Here is a 19,739-nt window from a genome sequence, read left to right on the forward strand (position 1 = left end):
GAATAATTATGAATCTGTAATACATGACTATTATGAATATATAAGATTCAAAATCATGGTCACTCAGAAAGTCTTGACCTTAGACATGAAGAGAGACACAGGGAAAGTTATCTGGAGAAAGTGAACACCAGAAATCAAAACGAAAATCAATGGGAATGAGTTTTGCTTGTTTCAGGATCAGGGACAACAGGACAGACAGAGAGAGGCCTTGAACCAGGCTGGTGTCAGCACTCTACTCTGAGAATTAGCAAAGAAAAGTTTAAGTGAAGAATAAGCTATCAGTCACATGTTAGCGGCCCAGTGGCTGGGATGCCAGGCCTGTTGAGCATGAGATTCTGACCTACAATAGAGTTTCCTGACATCAGAACTTCAAGGAAGCACTTGGTGATCTTGTAATATTCAATTCAGAATATTATAACTTTAATAGCCATTAAGAGCAGATACCACCCATAGCTTATGAATAGACCAGCCTCACAATATATCACTTATATTGTCACGTGAAGTCAACACGTGCTGACCTCGGGATTCTCTTCCTTCTGTCTCTGTGCACCTGTCTGACCTCACAGGTGGTGTTCATTTGTAAGGCCACATAGCCCTCTCCTGTGATCTGTTTAAATTTAGGTATGGACGTTACTGGAAGCCGTCAACTTGCTGTACTCCAACACACATGCTCCAGTTAAAGGAACAGGAGATGGGGTGGCCGTGCAGAGCAAGCTCTCTACTACACACACGGTGTCACAGGGTAGCATGTCCAGAGGACTCTGGTTTTCTAAGAGTGCCGCCCACCATAAGCAAGCCACCACGAGAAGGCTTTGCCTTACCTGCCTCATGGACTGATGGCATTTAGGGATGAAGCATATGGTTGCTTAGCAATTTTTTCTCCTTCAGGGTACAGAAGCTATTTAAAATCATGTTTTTATATCTTGAGACAGTTTAGAAATTACATGCTATTTACCTTTAAGGTGAAGCAGGGTTTCTTTGCTACAAATGAATTTTTTTAAAAAAAAAAAAAGGATCCTATGGTGACAATTTAAAATCTGGATTATTTTAAGAAATTTCTTGAGCTAACATTACACCAATGTCTGAAACAAAATGTGGATGGGTTATTGACATAAGAACAAATTCATCTGAAAGATAACTGAGGGGGGGTGGAGGGTCTTAATTAAAACTCAACCATATGGAATGACCTTTGTGTGTGGCCTCCTGACATAATGGCCCAAGTAATGAAAACAATGGTCTAGAGTCAACAGAGAACATAAGGACTCTATTCCATGTATAGAAGCCTAACACAGCCTTCGACTCTTGCCATCCAAATTCCATCTCTTCTCTGTGTTCTTCCCTACCGTCTCTGGCTCCCCAAATCCAGTAATAGCCCTGCACGCGTGCCCACAGATGGTCAGGGGCGAAGGGAAGCAGTGGGGCTGCTACAAGATGCTCTGTGACCTAGGATGCCATAGCCTGCAGAGACGCTAAGTAGGACAGTTTGGGATGCAATGATGGTGATCATTGCATTAGCTCCTAACCTGTCCTCAGCTTCCCCAGACAGCTTTAGACGTCACCCGCTCTAGGTGCTGAGTGTACAGGACTCATCCCACATGGGAAATGAAGCAGGTTAAAGATGTGAACTAGCCACGCACATCCTGCCAAATGGGACTAGCCAAGAAGACTGTTCAGCTTAGCAAGTGTTCAGGGACTTGTGTCCCCAGCATAGACAGAAAAGAATCATTATAAGATCTCACCTACAGGAACAGGAAGGTTTTTATTATTATTATTATTTATCCACGTCCTTTCTTCTTATTTTAAAGGGGCAGTTAAAACTAAGGTAACATGGAGCTGGTGAGATAGCTAAGTCAGTAAAGTGTTTGCAAGCATGAGGGCCTGAGTTCAACCTACAAAATCCAAGTTCAAAGACAAAGAGGATGACTAGGCCATGAAGATGACTGATGGCCAGTGAGGAAACTAATGATGGAGCTATGAGCCAATGATGGAGCTATGAGGATGAAAGAGGAGGAGGGGATGAGAACGGGAAGGGTGGGGGGAGGAAGAGAAGAAGCAAATGTGGTGGCATTCACTCGTAATCCTGGCGATGGGGAAACAGGAAAAGGCAGATCCCTGGGGCTTGCTGGGCATCCAGTCTAGCTGAATCAGTAGGCTTCAGGCCAATAAAGACACTGCTCAAAAACACCCAATGGCACCCAAAGAATGACACACTTAAGGCTGTCCTGTGGCCTCTGCACTTATGTTTACACACACACACACACACACACACACAGAGAGAGAGAGAGAGAGAGAGAGAGAGAGAGAGAGAGAGAGAGAGGAGACAGAGAACTCTAGCACAGACTTTCTATCCAACATGATTTTTTTTTCTTTTTTAAAATGTTTTTCCCTTTAAAGGGACATAATTAATCTCATGCTCTATGTTTTTAGTAGCTTTCCTCTGAGGCCAGATAGAGCTGAACCCTTGTCCACAATCTGTACCCAGCTGGAGGTACATTAAGCCACCGGGCACAGCCAAGGCAACTTTTCCCTCAAGAGCGGAGGGGCAAGAAACACAAATGAGACCAACAGGCGGAGTCTTTGAAGTGGGATCTGTGGCCAGGCTGTCTGTCGGTGGACAGGTGAGGGCTGACATGGTGACCCTGGAATCTTCTAATTAGGCTCCTGTTTCAGCCTCAGTTCCTAAATCCATTTAAATCCCACTAGTAATGCCAGGAGCCTCAACCCTTTCGCTTGTGAATGCTGAGGGACATTAGCTGTAATCAAGTGTTTTCTCTTCCGCCACATGCATTTCCCTTAGGACTGACTCTTAGGGGTGGAGAAGAGCTAAAAGGAAGGGCGGGCAGACTGGAGACGCCTACACACCCCAGATATCCCTGGTCGGGCAATGCATCCATTGTTCTGCAGGCAATGACGCAATCAACTCATGTAAATTAAGAAAATGTATCTCAAAATCAGCTGCCTCATAGCGTACCATCCTCGTGTCCCTTTCCTTTCTATCAACAAACACAGGAGAGCAGGGTGCCATGTAATGTTTGGAATCAGGAAAGCAGAATGGATCTGGCTAAGTAGGAACACAGTCTGGAGATGAAGGAGCAGCAAAGGTATGGAAGAGAGACTGGGAGGGAACTTGGATCATTCATCCATCTGAAATGTTCAGACAAGACACTCCATAAAAAACATACATTAGTAGTTGATATACATGTGGGACCACGCAGATTTTTTTTTTGAGATGAAGGAAATATTTAAAATTTGTGATTTTGCACAACTCTGAATATTCAGAAACTAGACCGAATGTCATAATTTAACTATAACTTATATAGTATGTGAATTATATCTCCAAAGGTTATCATAAAAAATCTTATGGAAATTGGGGGAAGATATTAATTAATTCCATCTGGGTTGAGATCAAGGAAGATCTCCTGACAAGGAAGACATCTGAGCTAATGAAGTGGGCACTTTTAGAACAGTTGCATGCAGAAGTGGCCTGAAGTAGCTGCCTCACACGCTCTCTTCCTAGGACCCTGCCCCACAGCCACACAGTTTATTTCTGGGATTCAGGAAGGCTTACTCCATAGCCACCAAAAACCTTTCTACATAGTGGTCCTAGACGGCTAGCCATTACGGAGAGAGCAGGAGTATACCAGGCAACTAGAACTCAGGACGCAGCAAATATAATAGGAAAACATTCATATGCAAAATTCCTTTCTGTCCACTCTGATGGGTTCTTTGTGTCTCTTAAGGGCAGATACAGAGTTACTGCTAGCAGTGTGTTTGGCAGACATTGATAATTACTCCTCCCTCCTGTTGTATTAGCAGAGTTCCAGTCATGCCAAAGAGACTAGAGTGACCAGCAATCAACTCCATTTTTTGGTTTTCTTTCTAGAGTGATGTGTCCATGTGGACAGCAAGACAGACAGACTCAGTGGTCAGTCCAGCTTCCCTCCTCCCTGATACCCTAAGTGACGAAGAGCAGGATTTTCAGACTGCAGAGGTCAACCCTAGAAAAAGAGGCAAGTGGGCCATGGCGCTCTCTACTCTGGATCCTTCCTGTAGATGAACGAATGCCGTCAGCTCCCTGCAAGACGCTTACAGACCCTAGTTGCTTGGGTTTCTGTTCTGGATCTGTTTTCTTCTCAATGTGATTCCAATTAGTGCACTGGTCCTTTGAGAGCTCTGCCAGGTGAGGGCTATAAAGCATCTGTATTAGAAGGATTTGAAGGCCCATTTCTGTCAGAAAGATACACAAGAGCTCAGGGCTTCTACTAGACTTGGAAGCAAATGGACCACACCAGCCTATGCAGGATGATCAAAGGGTGCGAGGAAAAGTAAAATCACTGCCACAAGGGGTGTGCACGGCAAGAAAATACTATGTTGATATAAATTACATGTGAAATAGAATTACAAAGCATATTAAACACAAAATAGTTTTAAAAGGCACACTAACTTTCTTAGTTATGTTTATATTGCTGTGATAAAACACCAGAACAAGAAGCAACTTGGGAAGGAAAGGGGGCATTTCAGCTTAGGACTCTCAGGTCACACTCCATCACTGAGCAAAGTCAAAGCAGGAACCTAGAAGCAGGAATCGAGGCAAAAGCCATGGAGGAGTGCTGCTTATTGGTTTGTCCTCCATGGCTTTGTTCAGTCTACTTGCACAACTCAGGACCAACTGCATGCCCACTGGTGGCACCATTCATTGTGGGTTTGGCTTTGCCACATCTGTCATTAATCAAGAAAATGCCCTACAGATTTGCCTATAAGCAATCTAATGAAGACATCGTCTTGATTTAGATTTCTCTTTCCAGATAACTCGAGCTTGTGTCAAGTTGATTGTAACCAATCAAGATAACAGTGATAAAATGTGGGATGTTTCCAGTTTTGAGGTATCACAAAGAAAGCAGATTTGAACACCTGTGCCCAAATGTCAACCAACTCTTCCATTGTATTCCAGATACAACCTAAGAGAAATGTAAACCGTACAAACACTTGTCCCTCAGTTTTCCAGGCAGCCTTTTTTTTTATAATAGTAAGATGGAACATAACTAACTATTCATACATATGTGCAAATGTAAATTAATTGTGGACTATACATATAAAAACATCACTAGAAATAAATAGAAATGAACTAATGATGTGCACAACAACATGGATGGATCTCAAATTCATTATGCTTCACGAAAGAAATGATTCATCAGAGAGAACACAGTACTCTAGAAAAGGCACCCTAAGCTAGATCCACAGAATCAGGGCGATGCTTGCCTGAGGAAGAGTGGAAAGGGAGGAATAGATGAAGGAAGTTACAAGTAAGATCATTAAAAAGGAAAGCGTGAATGGAGGAAGTTATGAACAGGTTCATTATCACAATGGGGTAAGGATTTCACAGTTTCACACACATACCAATTCTTACCAATTTGTATACTTAAATATGTGCAATTCATTTTATAAACTGTTTGAAAAATACAATATGATGAGAACCTTCTAAATCAAATAACTTTATATACCAAGGGGATGGGTAGGAATGAAACATCTGAACTGTCACTAAAATACTTTACGTACTTTATGAGGTTCCTTTTAAATTTTTCATTTTCTGTGATGCCAAGGCTTTAACTCAGGACTTTACACATGCTGGGCGAGCACTCTGACACTGAGCTACCTTCCCAGGCCTCTAATTTCCGTAGGAGTCAATGGGCTCTGCAAATTGACTTTGACCTCTCTTGAGAAATGTATTTGCAGATGTGTCAATTAAAAAAAATCACAATGTGATGCTCTCCTGAGCTTCTCCTCCTTGAAGCAAATAACTTAAGTTGAAAAAACTAAACCAAAAATGTGTGTGGAAATAGACAGTTGCATGGAGCCCATATAAGGAATAGAAATGCCATCTGGGGAGCACATAATCCTATTCATTGCTTAGAAGTGGAGTTTTCATTGAATTCTGAACTTACACAGGCATTATGGATTTTGGCTACAACTCTCACACTGGTCTCTTTAGGTTAAATCAGACTTTAAAAACGTCAGTAATATGATCCTAATGAGCCACCGTTTCAGAATGGTAAAGATGCCAGAATAAACTCTAGTTTCCTTCATGGAAATGCCTAACAACTCAGCCTCCGGCATGTCTGATGACTCACTCCTAACAGGATTGAAATTTTCTTCACTGACAACTGAGAGAAGGGACCAGAAGGAAGCTGCGTTCCCTCGAGATGGGTTAGTCCCTGCTGGCCCGGTCTCATCTATGTCTGTAAGAAAAGTGTGATCATGCCATAGGAAGGGCACACCAGCCTCTCCTGCTCTTAGAAGGGCATCTCTCCTGGTCTTCCTATGGGGTCATAGGGTCATTTCAGAACCGTTTTCCACAACATGGCTTGTGCCCTAGTTTACCTGACTGAGACGTGCTTCCGACCTCTAGGAATCACATGTTCATAATTAAAGCCAGTCCTGAGGAAAGCTAAGAGGGCAGTGAGGCCATGGTTGGGCTTCCACTTCTTCCACTCTGTGCCCTCCCCCTCCTCCCCCTCAGCGGTGATCTGTGGACACTTGGCTTTGGACTCTGAGACTCACAAACTCTTTCTACTCTCCTCTGACATCTACCTACTTGGGAGTCAATCAATTCCTCATGCCCAAGAGTCAAGGACTAATAGCAACACCTAGCTGCTTTTCTTATCTGGACCCTTTGCTTCATGGTAGGGACACTTTAAATAAATGTATAAATTAGGCAATTTAATTTATTTATAAAGAAGAAAGCAAGCAAGCTGACCAGGGCTACTAGAAAGTTCCAAAAAAGAAAAAAGAAAAAGAAAGGAAATAGGAAGGAAAGAAGGAAGGGAGGGAGGAAGGGAGGGTTTATAGAACACCAACTAAAACACTTTTGGGAAACAGATAGCTAGGGACCAGATATATCAGAGGAAAACTACAAGTCAGTATTAGTCAGAGAACTTGGGAGCTGTATATTCTTCAGTATCCTTTGTCACTTAGGAACATTAAGCCAGTGTTTCTAACCCCCTAGCTTTCCCAAGCTGCTACTAAAACATGTTAGAATCAAAGACAGCATGTACCTAACCAGACTCAACCATACATAACAAGCTAGGTACAGTAGTATATCCTTGCAGTCCCAGCAACCCAAGAGACTGAGGCAGGAGATTCACTGAGAGTGTGAGTTCAAGGCCAAACTGGGAAATACATCAAACTCTATATTAAAAAAAAATAAAATAGGGCCAGCCAGATGGCCCAATAGGTCGTACAAGCCTGGGGACCTAGATTTGACCCCAAAACCCATATGGGAAGGGAAAGAACCAATTCCCAAAAGTTGTCCTTTGACCTCCACATAGGAGTCATGGCACATGTACATTGTGGCAACCCCTACACACACACACACACACACACACACCAAATATAAAAATGTTGAAAAAGAAAAGTCTAAAATGAATATATGTCAGACCATCTGAACTTGTTACTCAGACAACTTTAGAGAACATCAGGAAAGGCCCCAAAAGAACAAACAACGGAGACTTTATGTTCTTTGAAGGTCACATTTTAAACTTAATTGCTATTTTCCCCTTGACTTTAAATTTAACCCTGACAGATCTGTCACTTACACGGCTATTCAAATTTTGATATTTTATATGCATATGTGTTGACCTCTTCTGGGTAAATAATGGTTGGCCATGACATACTTCCAGTAATAAAAGATTTAGAAGAAAGATCCAGAGAACCTCCTACCAGTGAAGCCAGTATAACAGACCTCTCCTCCATGCTGGAGGACAAATATGTCTGCTACACCTATGGATTCAGCTAAAAACTTCCCTGTTTTGAGTTGTTTGATGGGGGAGGGAGGCCCCTAAGTTTGAGACACGCCATTTACTCCAAGCATTCCCAGAGCACTGAATAAGCTAAAGTTATTCCTAAGGAAGGGTATCTACTAACCCACCAGGAAAATGTACCCACTGGTACAATCATGGCACAATTGTCGTTGGAGTAACAAACTGCCCCTCTGATTGAATTTTCAGCCCAAGTCCACAAGAAGGAATCTATACCTGATAGTGTAACCCTAATTTTAAAACCTAAAACCAAAAAGGACTAGTAGTCTAGGAGAGATTTTACTACGGTTGTTTGGCTACATGGACACAGTCCCAACTGAACCTGTCAACTGTCAGTCATGGATGGAGGAGGAGGAGCTGAAAGAGGGCAAAGGCAGCTAAGGCAGGTGACAGAGAGCAGAGTGATCTACATACGTGTATGAAATTGCTGAAGAGCAAATTTAATAAAAGTTATACCAAATGGTGCAGAGAAGGGTATTGAACCAAGGACATTTCCCAAAATAACTTCATAATGTAGCAACAAACTTTACAGGAAGAGAGGTCCATCATTCACATGAGGGGCATGGAACTACAGGTGGTACCCAAGACCCACTTTTGGGAATCCAGTCTTCTCCTAGGACAGTTCCATCTCTGGTGCCTTCCCTCAGTTTATGCCCACAAGTCCACACAAGTCTACCAGACGAGCTCAGCTGCTGTTTTGAAGGATAAGCGGCCACTGGGCCTCTCTCCTCATTCAACTATCCGTTAGAATACTGGCCACTCCTGTGGCTTCACTGGCTCGGGAGACCCATCTCAGGGTAAGGGGCCCTCCTCAGGGACCTGGTAGAGAAGCTTCTTTTACTGAGTAAAAAATTCTCTGGGTGCTCTATCTGAGTTCTTTCAAATCTTCTGTAGACTTATTTATCTTGAAAACAGATGAAGTCTAGAACTTGGGAGACTCTTAACACTCTGTGCAGTGTGTGTGGCTCAGCCGGAGGCCTTAGATTTACCACTGGATTATCTGGAAAAAAAATAAAAACCAACTCTGGCCTCTGGCAGTCACTACGTCAGACTGGAGAGGGAGGAGGGAATGCAGGCCTGTCACCTGGTCATGTCAATGTTGTTCACTCTAATCAAAACGTGGGGTTATTTTTTTTCTATTATTTTAAATTACTTTGTCCTGAAAAGATTTGAATAGCAATCCAGTTAAAATTGCTTCTCAGTTCCAGGCTTTTACATTAGCGAGTCTCTGTCCCTGCAAGCACGCTGCATAAATTATTAGGCCTGTGAACATTCTAACTACCCCAAAAAGATTTCAATTTCAGAAACTCGCTTCCTGGAGGTGAGGCAAGCTTCCATTGTTTCTGTTAGCTTAGCCTCCCCGGGATTCTAAAGTCAGGCCTGCTTTGACAGAAGGAGCAGCAGGCAAGATTTCCATCAGAATTGTATCGTGTCTATCTTAAATTCATGGTGGAATTCTTTAAGATTAGATTCATAACAGTCTAAGTAACAGGGAAATTCCGACGACCAGGAGGACAACAAAGGCCCGCTGCATTATTTATTAGATCTTCTCTCCTAGCAGAGCCCAGCGTCCCCAACCAGAAAATCCAAGAGTAGGTTCCAGAGGGCGTGTGGGAAAATTGGAATTCCTGCTGGTGCAGTGTATGGACAAAAGGCTTCTCCCTGCATTTTCTGGTAGGTGCCTCTGAAACAAGTAGGGCTCCATAGCAACAGAGAACGGGATCCCTATGGAAACATGAAAAAATCCACTGCCTGTGCGGGAGGGGCATGACCGGGTGGCTACACTGAGGGACATACCATCTCATTGCTGGCTCTGGCCAGCCTAACGGGATTGTCTCACTCTTATCTCTACTCAAAAGGCTGTGCTCAAGAGTCTAAAAGACAACAGATTTTTTGGAAATGCTTGACAAGATCGTAACTGCAAATTAAACAAGCCTGTGGGACTCGGACAAACTCGGAGTAGGAAGCTCTGGCTGCCTTGGACTTCAAAGGGAGGCCTTCCACTCTCCCTCGGTTCTTGCCTATCAACCACAGAAGCGCTTCTCTCCCTTAAACAAGCGCTCTGCCAAACGCTGAGTCTACACAGCCCTCGACGAGAGGTCTGCCCGCAACTAAAAAAATCTGGGTTCAAAACGCCTCAGAGAAACAAACAAACAAAACAAAACTCAAGTCACACAAAACCTGGATAAAAGGTGATACGTGTCACACACTATCACCGAGGGGTGAGAGGTGAGACAGGTCTTTCCCCAAGCCTCACCCAGTTGGTCCACAGACTCACGCTTGCTGTCTCTCTCCCAGCACAATCCTCCTTAGGCTGACACTGAGACACAGTGCGGATGTCTTCATCCGCTTGAGAAAATTGTAGACAGTGTTTTCCTGAGTTAGTGTGGCAAATACCTAGGCTTTCCCAGAAGCAACCAGTCTGTCCTGGCATAGTGGATGACATGACCGTCAGTGAAGTGGCAGAGATGGGCCTAACGGGGGCTTGTAACAGGTGATTTAGGGACCATGGTGATTAATTGGGACAACTGAGCTCTCCATGACATCTCTCCAAGAGATCAAAAATCCCTTCGGATGCTGGATAATCGCAGGGACAGAAAATAGGGTGCACACAGGCCACCCACTGCAATCCTGGGTCACCCATTGACTACCCAAGCTTTCTCTCATCCCAGACTTAGCCTGAGACTCTTTAGAAATAACCACGTTCCAGACAGCTGCTTCCAAAAGAAGCATCTATTCTCCTGAAAAGGAGCGTTTTTGTTAATTCCAGGCTAATATAACTTAATATCCAAAGACAAAGGAAGAGGCTGGGGGGCGCATGAGAGAGAATTATGTGTCACATGACAAAAGGCCTCATGTGGCTCTCCAAAGTACAATACATATGTCTTTCGGAAGGAAATAAATCCCGTCTAAGCGAGCTGCAGATGCTCACAGTCCTTGCTGCGGTATTTCAGTTTAAAGTCCATTGCCTATTTTATTTTACTTCATAAAAAAATAGGGTCTTATATTTTTCCACTCAAAGTATGAACTATTTTTTATCTTAGCAGCTTCTAAACACAAAAATTTCTACTTAGGTTCTATAAAGAAAACTGATTCATCACAAAAACATGCATGTAGAAAGTACTAAACAATGTAAAAATATATATTCTGATTTTTTTGTTTTCTTTTCCTTTTTAAAAACGACATTTAAAGTAGAGCAGAGTTCTTGCCTTCAGAGTTATTTTCTCATACAAATGCCAACCACAGTTCTAGCTGCCCATTGGCCAGTTCAGTTGTACATCGAGCTGGCCAAGTTAAAATCAGCTGTGAATACTTCTCCACTGCTCTGGTAATCAATTGTCACACTGCTCTCTGCTGAGAACAGGAAATCATATAGAGAGCCGTGTGTGGGAGCTGGGGCCTTTTATTTACGGTTCCCAGGTTCTCTTAACAAGTGCCAAAGACAAGAGGGCACAACCATGGGAACTGATCCTCCAGAGCTGGCCTGCAAGCTAAACGGGGGAGAAGCCAGAGCTCAGCCCCTTCCCTTCTGCATGCCCCGCAAGCTTGAGAGTCCCCCATTAGAGTTAACTCAAGTTAACCTTAGACTTCCATCTAACGAGGATAGGCTACCTGCTTTTAATTTCCCCTCGGAGGAAAACATTCTCAGAAGTGTCCCTTCCTTTGCAACAGCACCCAGGGAAAAGCAGGACATCTGGGGCAGAGAGTGGGAAGTGAACTGGGAAGGGAGTCCTGTCCTGGACATTTCCTTGGTGAGTCTGCTGCAGTTTGCCGGGCTTACAGTGGTCTGCGCTCTGTCATCAGCCAAAAGGAAGCCAAGGACAACATCTGAATGATGTGTGTCTGAATTTATCAACTCCCTCCCACCAAGGGGGAGCTGCTAGCATCCCACTCGTGAGCTTGTCCAAGTCCTGTGTAACCAAATCCGTAAGCCATCTCCAGCTTTCTAAAGGCCAGATCCCAAAGAAGCATTTGGAGATCATTTGTGTGCAGCAACAAGCATATTTTCACAGAATTATAATGTAGACAATGGTAAGGCCCTTAGTATAGTTTCTAAGGTTTTTTTTTTTTTTTACTCCAAAATGTCCCTGAAAGAGCTACAGTACTCTGGGGATCACAGCTCTGGAATCCTTCACGTGAGTTACACGCTTGTGTTTCTGTTGGACCAAGAGCTCTCCTCCTCTCACTGTCATGAGGTCATAGATCACCTCTCCCCACAGGGGAGAGAGCATGGGGAGGAGATAGGAGACTGCCCTGAGTACCCCTCACTAGAGAAGCAGCACACAGCCAAGGTGTTGGGAGGGAAGGCTCTATGGAAGGCTGGGGTGCACAGACGATGTGTGTCTAAAAGTCTTTGGAGATCCTAGCCGTGCTTCTGTTGACTTCAGCTCTAGACATGTGCTCGTCAGTCTTTAAGTCTCCAGCTGTTACTTTCACCAGCCCCCAAACCCTCCTCATCCTCCTTCCTTTTGCATCATCCCCAGTTGTTCTAATTTGTTTTCTGTGGTTCTCTGAAAGGCAAAGTCTCTCTTCATCTCCCATTCTGCCCCAGTCCTTTAAGTCAGAAAACAAATAGATAACAGAAGTAAGTTTTAAGAGCTCAGCATCGCTGGTAATTTGGAAATGCAAAAGACAGCAAAGTCCTAACTTTTTTCACCCAACATAATGAAAAGAACAGTAATATTTAGTGTCAGTGTTATGGGGAGATGGGCACCCCCGTGTATTGCTGGGGTGAGGAGGCATGCAAATCGTTATAACTCATCTAGACAGCAATTTGGCAGCATCGATGAAAACACATTAGTATTTAATGTGTGGGTAAGATCATTTTTGCCATTGTCTTTCAAACCCCATTATCTTCTCCCACAGATGTCCCACATTAATGAGATCTGACCATGAGTATAAAAGAGGAAATGGAACATGATCACTTCCGGCATGACCTTAAGAGGTAGCTGCATTGCCCTGTGGTCTTCTTTTCATGCCTCTTCCACTGGCTCTTTGGAAACTAGATTGATATGTGGCACTCCATTGTGGTATATGGAAGTACAGACCACTCCCCCTGAAGATGGTAGATGGGAAAGGTAGAAATTATTTTGTCCCCTATTGGTTTGGCCACCTTCGGGTACCTCATAGCTAAACCGAATCCAAATTCATGCAATCTGCACCCTCTTTGCTGTGCTTTGGATTGTGATCATTGTGTGTTTCCCCCAAAGAGATCTCATGTGCAAGTCTGATCCTAACGATGTCAGTTCTAAATGATGTAGATCTTTAAGCTATAGGGTTTAATAGGAGGTCCTTGTGATGATCAGAGTGTGCCTCAAGGAAGATTATTTCTCTTGGGACCCTAGTTAGTTCTCCTAGGCGATGTATGTATGTATGTATGTATGTATGTATGTATATGTATGTGTGTATATACATATATATATGTATATATATATAATCTTGTCCACATGCATTCTTTCCACATCATGTAACACAGCCAAGAGATTACTTACCAGGATAGAAACAATGCCATACTCTTGAACCTGCAGAACTGTGAGCTAAATATGCCTCTTTTCTTTGAAAAGCAGCCCGACAGGTATTTCATTACAATAACACAAAATAGACTCATATGCTCTTTGTCCCAGAAATTCTACTCAGCATAATTTGTCTTATGAATCACTCATCTCTGCAGAAAGATTTATGAAATGGTGCTTATTATTTTAGTAGCTAACACTGGTACATATCAATATATTATTCAGCCCAAAAAATGATTAACTCATTAGTTATGTAAATTAATGACTAAACTATTAGATTTGATTTACTTATAGGAAATATATCCATGGTATAATACGAATGAATGAAACTATTCACACAAAAGGTGTTTACATGGTGTAAATCTATAAATTTGTTTTGGATTTTAAAAAGAGGCAAAACATCTATAGTACTCTACACTAAAATGGCAACATGAGTGACTGTTTTATTTCCCTCTCATGTTTCATAAAGACAAAAAAATTACTTCACTGAGAAAAATATTTTGAGAAAAAATTAAAGACACAACAAATTATTGTCTCTGAAGTAGGGTAGGTCTTTTCTTTCTAGTAAACAAAATGGCCCCATTGAGAAGGGAGGAGCCAATGGTCGGTCTGCCTTCTCCCCAGTCTGCACCACGCTGCTGCCTTTGTACGCAGACAAAAGCCCTGAAGGACATCAACAGAGGTTGGCTGCTTCTTCAGTCTCAAACAGAACTGCTCAAAGTTGAGATTTCACTTCCAAAACAGTCGTGAGTTTTCATAATGGAAACGATATCATTTTAACATTTTCAAGGCATATGTGGTCATAGAACACAAGAAATAAATGAGAAGAATCCATGATTGAGTCATTTATCATGATTGTTAGACAAAAAAATAAATTCAGTCTCTTAAGAAAGAATTAAAATATTCAAAGAACTGAGACAACCAATGTATATAATTTGAAACACAGTGGGAAGCAATGCATCTACATTGTAAGGCATCTGAGATAGGCCACAGTGAAGACAATGGACTTGGCATGCTCCATCAAGGTACTAACATGGATCATGCTCTTTGGGGTTTAAAGGCTTCAGCAAACAATGACAAATAAACACATGACCTTATAGAGAAGAAGGAAATCCCAACACATACTGCAACACGGATGAACCTCAGGGTTCATAACTATGATACCCACACATTCAGTAAGATGAGTGTATGAAACCAGTGTATTAACCAACCTACAGCAAAGAACCACAGAAGACAACAGAGATTCCAACGTGAATATTGGTGCGTGTTAATAAAAATGTATTGGCATATGTTTGAGTGAGTATGCAGTTATGTACAAGAACCTAACAATTTAATCAATGGCATTCTTTATAAAAGATCAAATAGGTGACTTTAAAAAACATGTATTTACATGCATATATAAACAAACACACAGACACACACACATTTCTACACACATACACACACATTTCAACTATTTTCATTCTCTGGGCATTGCTTCACCAAGATGAAAATTTTTCCATCTCAAAAATAGCTAGATATCAAATCAGGTAGACCCAATTCAGGAATGGATTAGGTTAGCATTCATCATTATTTATGAACAGAGTAAAATTCTCAGTATCACAAATATCTTCATGTCCTAGTGACATTTTCTTGGTGAAAAATTTTTCCTATTTCTTATTTTTCCCAAGCAGACTCTCAAAAAAAAAAAAAAAAAGGGCTTCTATTTTACACTATTTCCTCTTCCTGCCCAATAACACTCTTCGGTCTCCTACAGAAGCCTTGTTGCTCAAAGAGTGTTCTGTGGCCCCGTGGCTTCTGCACAGCCATGAACCTTCCTTCAGTAGAAACACATAGATCTGTGACCAGCCCAGACCCGCTGGTTTAGGGTCTGCCTTTCACCATCTCCCCAGAGAGTCTGCCCACTCATTCCTGTCTCAAGCAGAGAAGGTCTCCTCACTGTGCTCCAAACACAAGAAAAACATGGTGTTGTTCTCCAGAGATTTCTCCCTGTAGCTGGCAGAATAAAGAGTATATTTCAACATCCTCTGTGGCCTCCGTTGATAGTAAACATGGAAGGAAGGCAACATCTTGAGGGACTTTTTGTGAGAATCCCCACAAAGGCTGAACTCCAGACCTACCCTGCTTTGGACATGAAATTTAAAAGCTCCTGCGTTTTTCTGAACTTCTATTCTTATCCTCAGAACCCTCAAAGTATTAAACAGAAGGAGGACCAGCCAAGGCTCCCTCACTAACTGCTAGGCCCACCCCACCCCCTAGCTACACCTCTGCATCCGCAAGCAGCTGCCCAGCTCATTCAGACAGAATTGCCATATTTGTTATCTATCAAAACAATATCTACAAAAGTTGTTTTCAGAAACCTTTTCAAAGGACAACATCAAAAGAGAAAATGTTTGCCCGTTTTAGTCACTTTAAAAGAGATGAGCATAAAAAACCCAGAAAGGAATTTGTGATTTGAATAAAGTGACTTTGCTTTCTAAAGAAGAATTGTCTATCAGCTCCTTTGATACCCATGAGGCCGTGTCACCGTAATGCCACTGAGCCAGTCCTGAGAAACACAGAATGACAGGAACGAGGTGACTCTCCAACTACCAGCTGCTTTGCCGCTTTCTTTCACTTGGCCAAAGTAGCTCATTCCACACACCGACTATATATACAGCCCCGTTCCTTCCCACTCACCAGCACCTCAGTTTCCTCATCTACAATATATATGACCATACCTGGCTCATGGTGAGTGTGGGGGATTAGGATGATGATCTGTATGCCTGGCACAGAGTAAACACTTGGCCAAGACAACTATTCATCTGTTGTTGTTTCGAAGCCATTAAAAATTACTTAGGGCAAACTGAGAGGAGCATTGCTCTCTCGGGTGGGTATGCAATCGCAGAGGCCATCCCTTGGATTTTATATTATAAACAATCAGTACATGTTAACTTTAATTGTACTGAACACTCTTTATCGAACCTGACATGTTTTTTCTTATGAAGAAGAAGAGGAGGAAATGATTTGGGGGAAAACAAACAACAAACAAAAAACAATGAATTCCTTTGCATGGCAAAATAGAATACCAAATGTTCTTTAAGGACTGCGAATGTAGTTGAGTTGACAGAGTGATAGCGTAGCATGTGTGAAGCACTGGTTTTGATACCTAACACTGTATAAACCAAATCTGCTGGGCATGGTAGCACAAGGCCTGTAATCCCAGCATTCAGAAGGCAGAGTCAGGAGGATCAGAAGTTCAGGGTCATCCTAGGCTTCGTCACAAGTTCAAGGTCATCCTGGTATACCTGAACCAGTTTCTCCTGGAGGGGATTTTTCAGCTATCTCAAAGAAATTTGGTGGCTCACTAGTGAATGTGGTGTCAAAAAAGGCATAAATTAATACTTAGCATGCTTTTCTTACCCTGAACTTTGGTATCTTGGGTGAAGGAACTGCTTAAGTAACAAAGTAAAAAAAAAAAAAAGACGAAAAAAAAAGAAATTTGGTGGCAACTGTAGAAGAAAGCATTCTTCTCTGCCTTCCAGGAAAGCAGGTAGTCAATGATCAACTTGAACTAAGGACCGGTCCCTACTTCCTCTCCTTTCTGGGAACAGTTAAAAATGATTACCATGCTACCTGCTTGGCAGCAAATCCTGTTGGGAAGAGATCACAAAAGTAGCCCAAGCACTCTATCCTCTGTCTCCCTGCTGTCTCCACAGTGATACCTAGCTAGCCCAGGGGTATGGAAAGCAGACGAGTTACAGAGAGACAGCCTTCATCACCATCAAGAGAGAAGTCAGCTCTTTTCAGGGTGTTCAGCAACCAAATAAGACATCACATCTTAAAAAAACGCAAACTGCCCTAAAAAAGCCAAATAGCCCCCAGGCTGGTGAGAGTAGACAGTAAGCTGATTAAATACATTAACATATCTAAAAGAAAAAAAAACAACTTTTTTTTCTGCCTATAGGGATAGCTGGTAAGCTAAGAAGGCCTAGAAAAAGGATTTTAGAAGCAATTGCTAAAGGTGTTATTCACATAGCCTGGGGAACACAGGGGGAGAAAAGGGTTGATATTTTGCCAACATAATTCCAGGCAAGATGAACTCATAGATTTGCAGCTGCGGTCATGGAACACTGAGCTGCACTCTCTAACTGATCCTGCTTGGGTCCATACTTCCCACACTAACTGGCCTATTGGATCTCATTTCCTCCATGCAGGCATTCCAGGAGGGGAGTCATGGCAGAGACAAGGCCTGGGCAACCCCAAGCCCTGTGCAGAGTAGCAGTATTGCGGCTTTATTCTCGAGTCCTACGATCTGAGGACAGAAATACTCTCGGTGTGGGTTGACAACTGTGTCTGTTAGACTGACCCCTAGCTAAGGGCACCAAAATCATGTCACCCATGTCCTTGGAGGATGACCAGCCCAGTCAGTAAGGCCTCCACCCTCCACTGTATTCCCAGTCTCTCTTTCTTCTGACAGCTTCTCATCAGCTGCGGCCAATGACATCAGTTGCTGATTGTTCTATTCGATCACAAACATGTAATTTTCCTTATCCACCATCCTCATTCATCAAAGATATGCAAATTAGGAACAAAACTTGTCAGAGAGTGTATGCTAACGGGCATTCTCACTTCCTGATCGTGTCTATACCTCCAGATGTGTACACCTCTGGCTTAGCAATTCTACTTCTAGGAATTTGGACTTACCTGGTTTAGGAAGTGAATTATTTAAAGCACAAGGACAGCTTGCGGAGCAGTTCATAACAGAGACAGCGAAGAGATCATGTGTACAGTCACACGAGTTTAATTTAGAGCTATCTATAGCACAACAAAGCACTGCCGGTTCCGGAGGACGTTTACTGCCTGCACGAGCCATGCACTGTGTACTTCTGTTTCTTTTTTGTTAATTCCACATTGTATTTTTGTTTGCCATGAGCATCTGTCAATAGACACAGTGGCAGTTCTGAACCAAAGTTGGGGAGCTACTAATGTCTGCATTAAGATTTAGCTCCTCAACCCCACTCTCTGAGTCAAGAAGGAGCATAAGGGATCTCCTAGAGGTACAGATGATGACTCTGAGGCCACCCAACTGAGCGGTTGGTTGGCAGAGCTAGGGCCGTCCCTTCAGACCCATCAGGCATCTCCACTGCCTCCAGATTACAGCAGACCTCTGTCTCTGCTCGCCTCAATATCAGTGCCTCTGCTCAGGAGATGGGGTTGCTGTAAAGCTGGGTGTTGAGTCACAACACTTGAATTAGATAGGTTTTCATGATCTCTCCTCTAAATGACTCTTTCAAAATAATACTACGAAAGCACCACTGTAGCAGCATTCCAAAAGATCTAGAGTCTTCAGAAAATGTTATAAGCTCTAGGTTTCTCCCAAGATGTCTCAGAGTCAAGTGGGGGGTTCTGCGGCAGGGAAAGAAAATGCTGGTAAACAGGCACTTGTGCTTCGCACCCTGGACCCATCTCTTCATCTTTCTGTGACATGAAAAAAAGCACACTGGCCCCTCAGAAGTTAGCTGCAGCAAGACAATGATGCTCCTGCTCATGACCTCAGCCCAGCGACTCCTAACCAATTTCCAGCTGAAACGACAGTTGACAAGGCCACATCCGCCCTTACATCATCTTCCGTACAGTTGTTTTCTCCTCAGGCAACACTCATCTGCAGAGTCTTGATAGGGCTTGTGTTGACTGAGTTTTCTGTCCGGCCCAGTTCCCCCAACCCTTAAGTCCCAAAGAAACCATAGAGAAGCCTACAGTAATCATAAACTGATTAGCCCAGTAGCTCAGGCTATAGCCTATAATTCTTGTCTGTGTTAGTCACGTGGCTTAGTACGTTTTTCGACAAGGCAGTCATATCTTGTGTTCTCTGCGTCTAGGTCACAACTGCAGACTGAAACTTTCCTATTCCCATAATTCTCATTGCCCTGTCTCTATTTCCTGCCTGGTCGGCCCACCTATACTTCCTGTCTGGCTACTGGCCAATCAGCATTTATTAGACAAGTACAAGAAGCAAATCTTTACCAGATAAAACCATTGTCCCACAGTAGACTTGGGGACCAAGTTAATGTTTTTTTGCAGGACACAAGCCAAGAGCCCAACAAACAGGGCACAAAGGGGAGCGTCCCAAACATCCTATTTCCAAAATCCCCAGCTCAGTTGTCACTCCCAGAGGCAGCACTGGACATGAAAGAACAGCATGAAGAATGGACACCTTACTTACGGACACACATGTCCTGGTTCTCATAAAATCCGGGGCAGCACTGCGATTTCCGCCTATACATAGTTTTCTCCCCATGGCGGTAGGCCGTCCGGTAACTGATTCTGTATGAAGGCAAATGATTGCAAAATTAACTCTGATTGTCAAGCTAATAAGGAATGATCTCTGCTTTAACAAAAGTAGCTATCAGCAAAGTGTCTCAAAACAAGA

The 19,739-nt window shown here is 42.9% G+C and overlaps 1 protein-coding gene across 3 annotated transcripts in view; it reads right to left on the reverse strand.

Annotated features, from left to right (window-relative positions):
- The window catches only part of Megf10 (multiple EGF like domains 10), a 158,811-nt gene that overhangs the window by 79,385 nt on the left and 59,687 nt on the right, over positions 1-19,739 (reverse strand). For all 3 annotated transcript variants that reach the window (XM_085699845.2, XM_048419611.3, XM_085699844.2), the window contains exon 4: positions 19,533-19,633. In XM_085699845.2, coding sequence (XP_085555971.2) covers positions 19,533-19,633 — 101 coding nt within the window. The remainder of the gene's footprint in view (positions 1-19,532; positions 19,634-19,739) is intronic.

Source organism: Myodes glareolus, chromosome 13, assembly GCF_982192425.1.
Source record: "Myodes glareolus chromosome 13, mMyoGla1.1, whole genome shotgun sequence".
NCBI classification, from domain to species: domain Eukaryota; kingdom Metazoa; phylum Chordata; class Mammalia; order Rodentia; family Cricetidae; genus Myodes; species Myodes glareolus.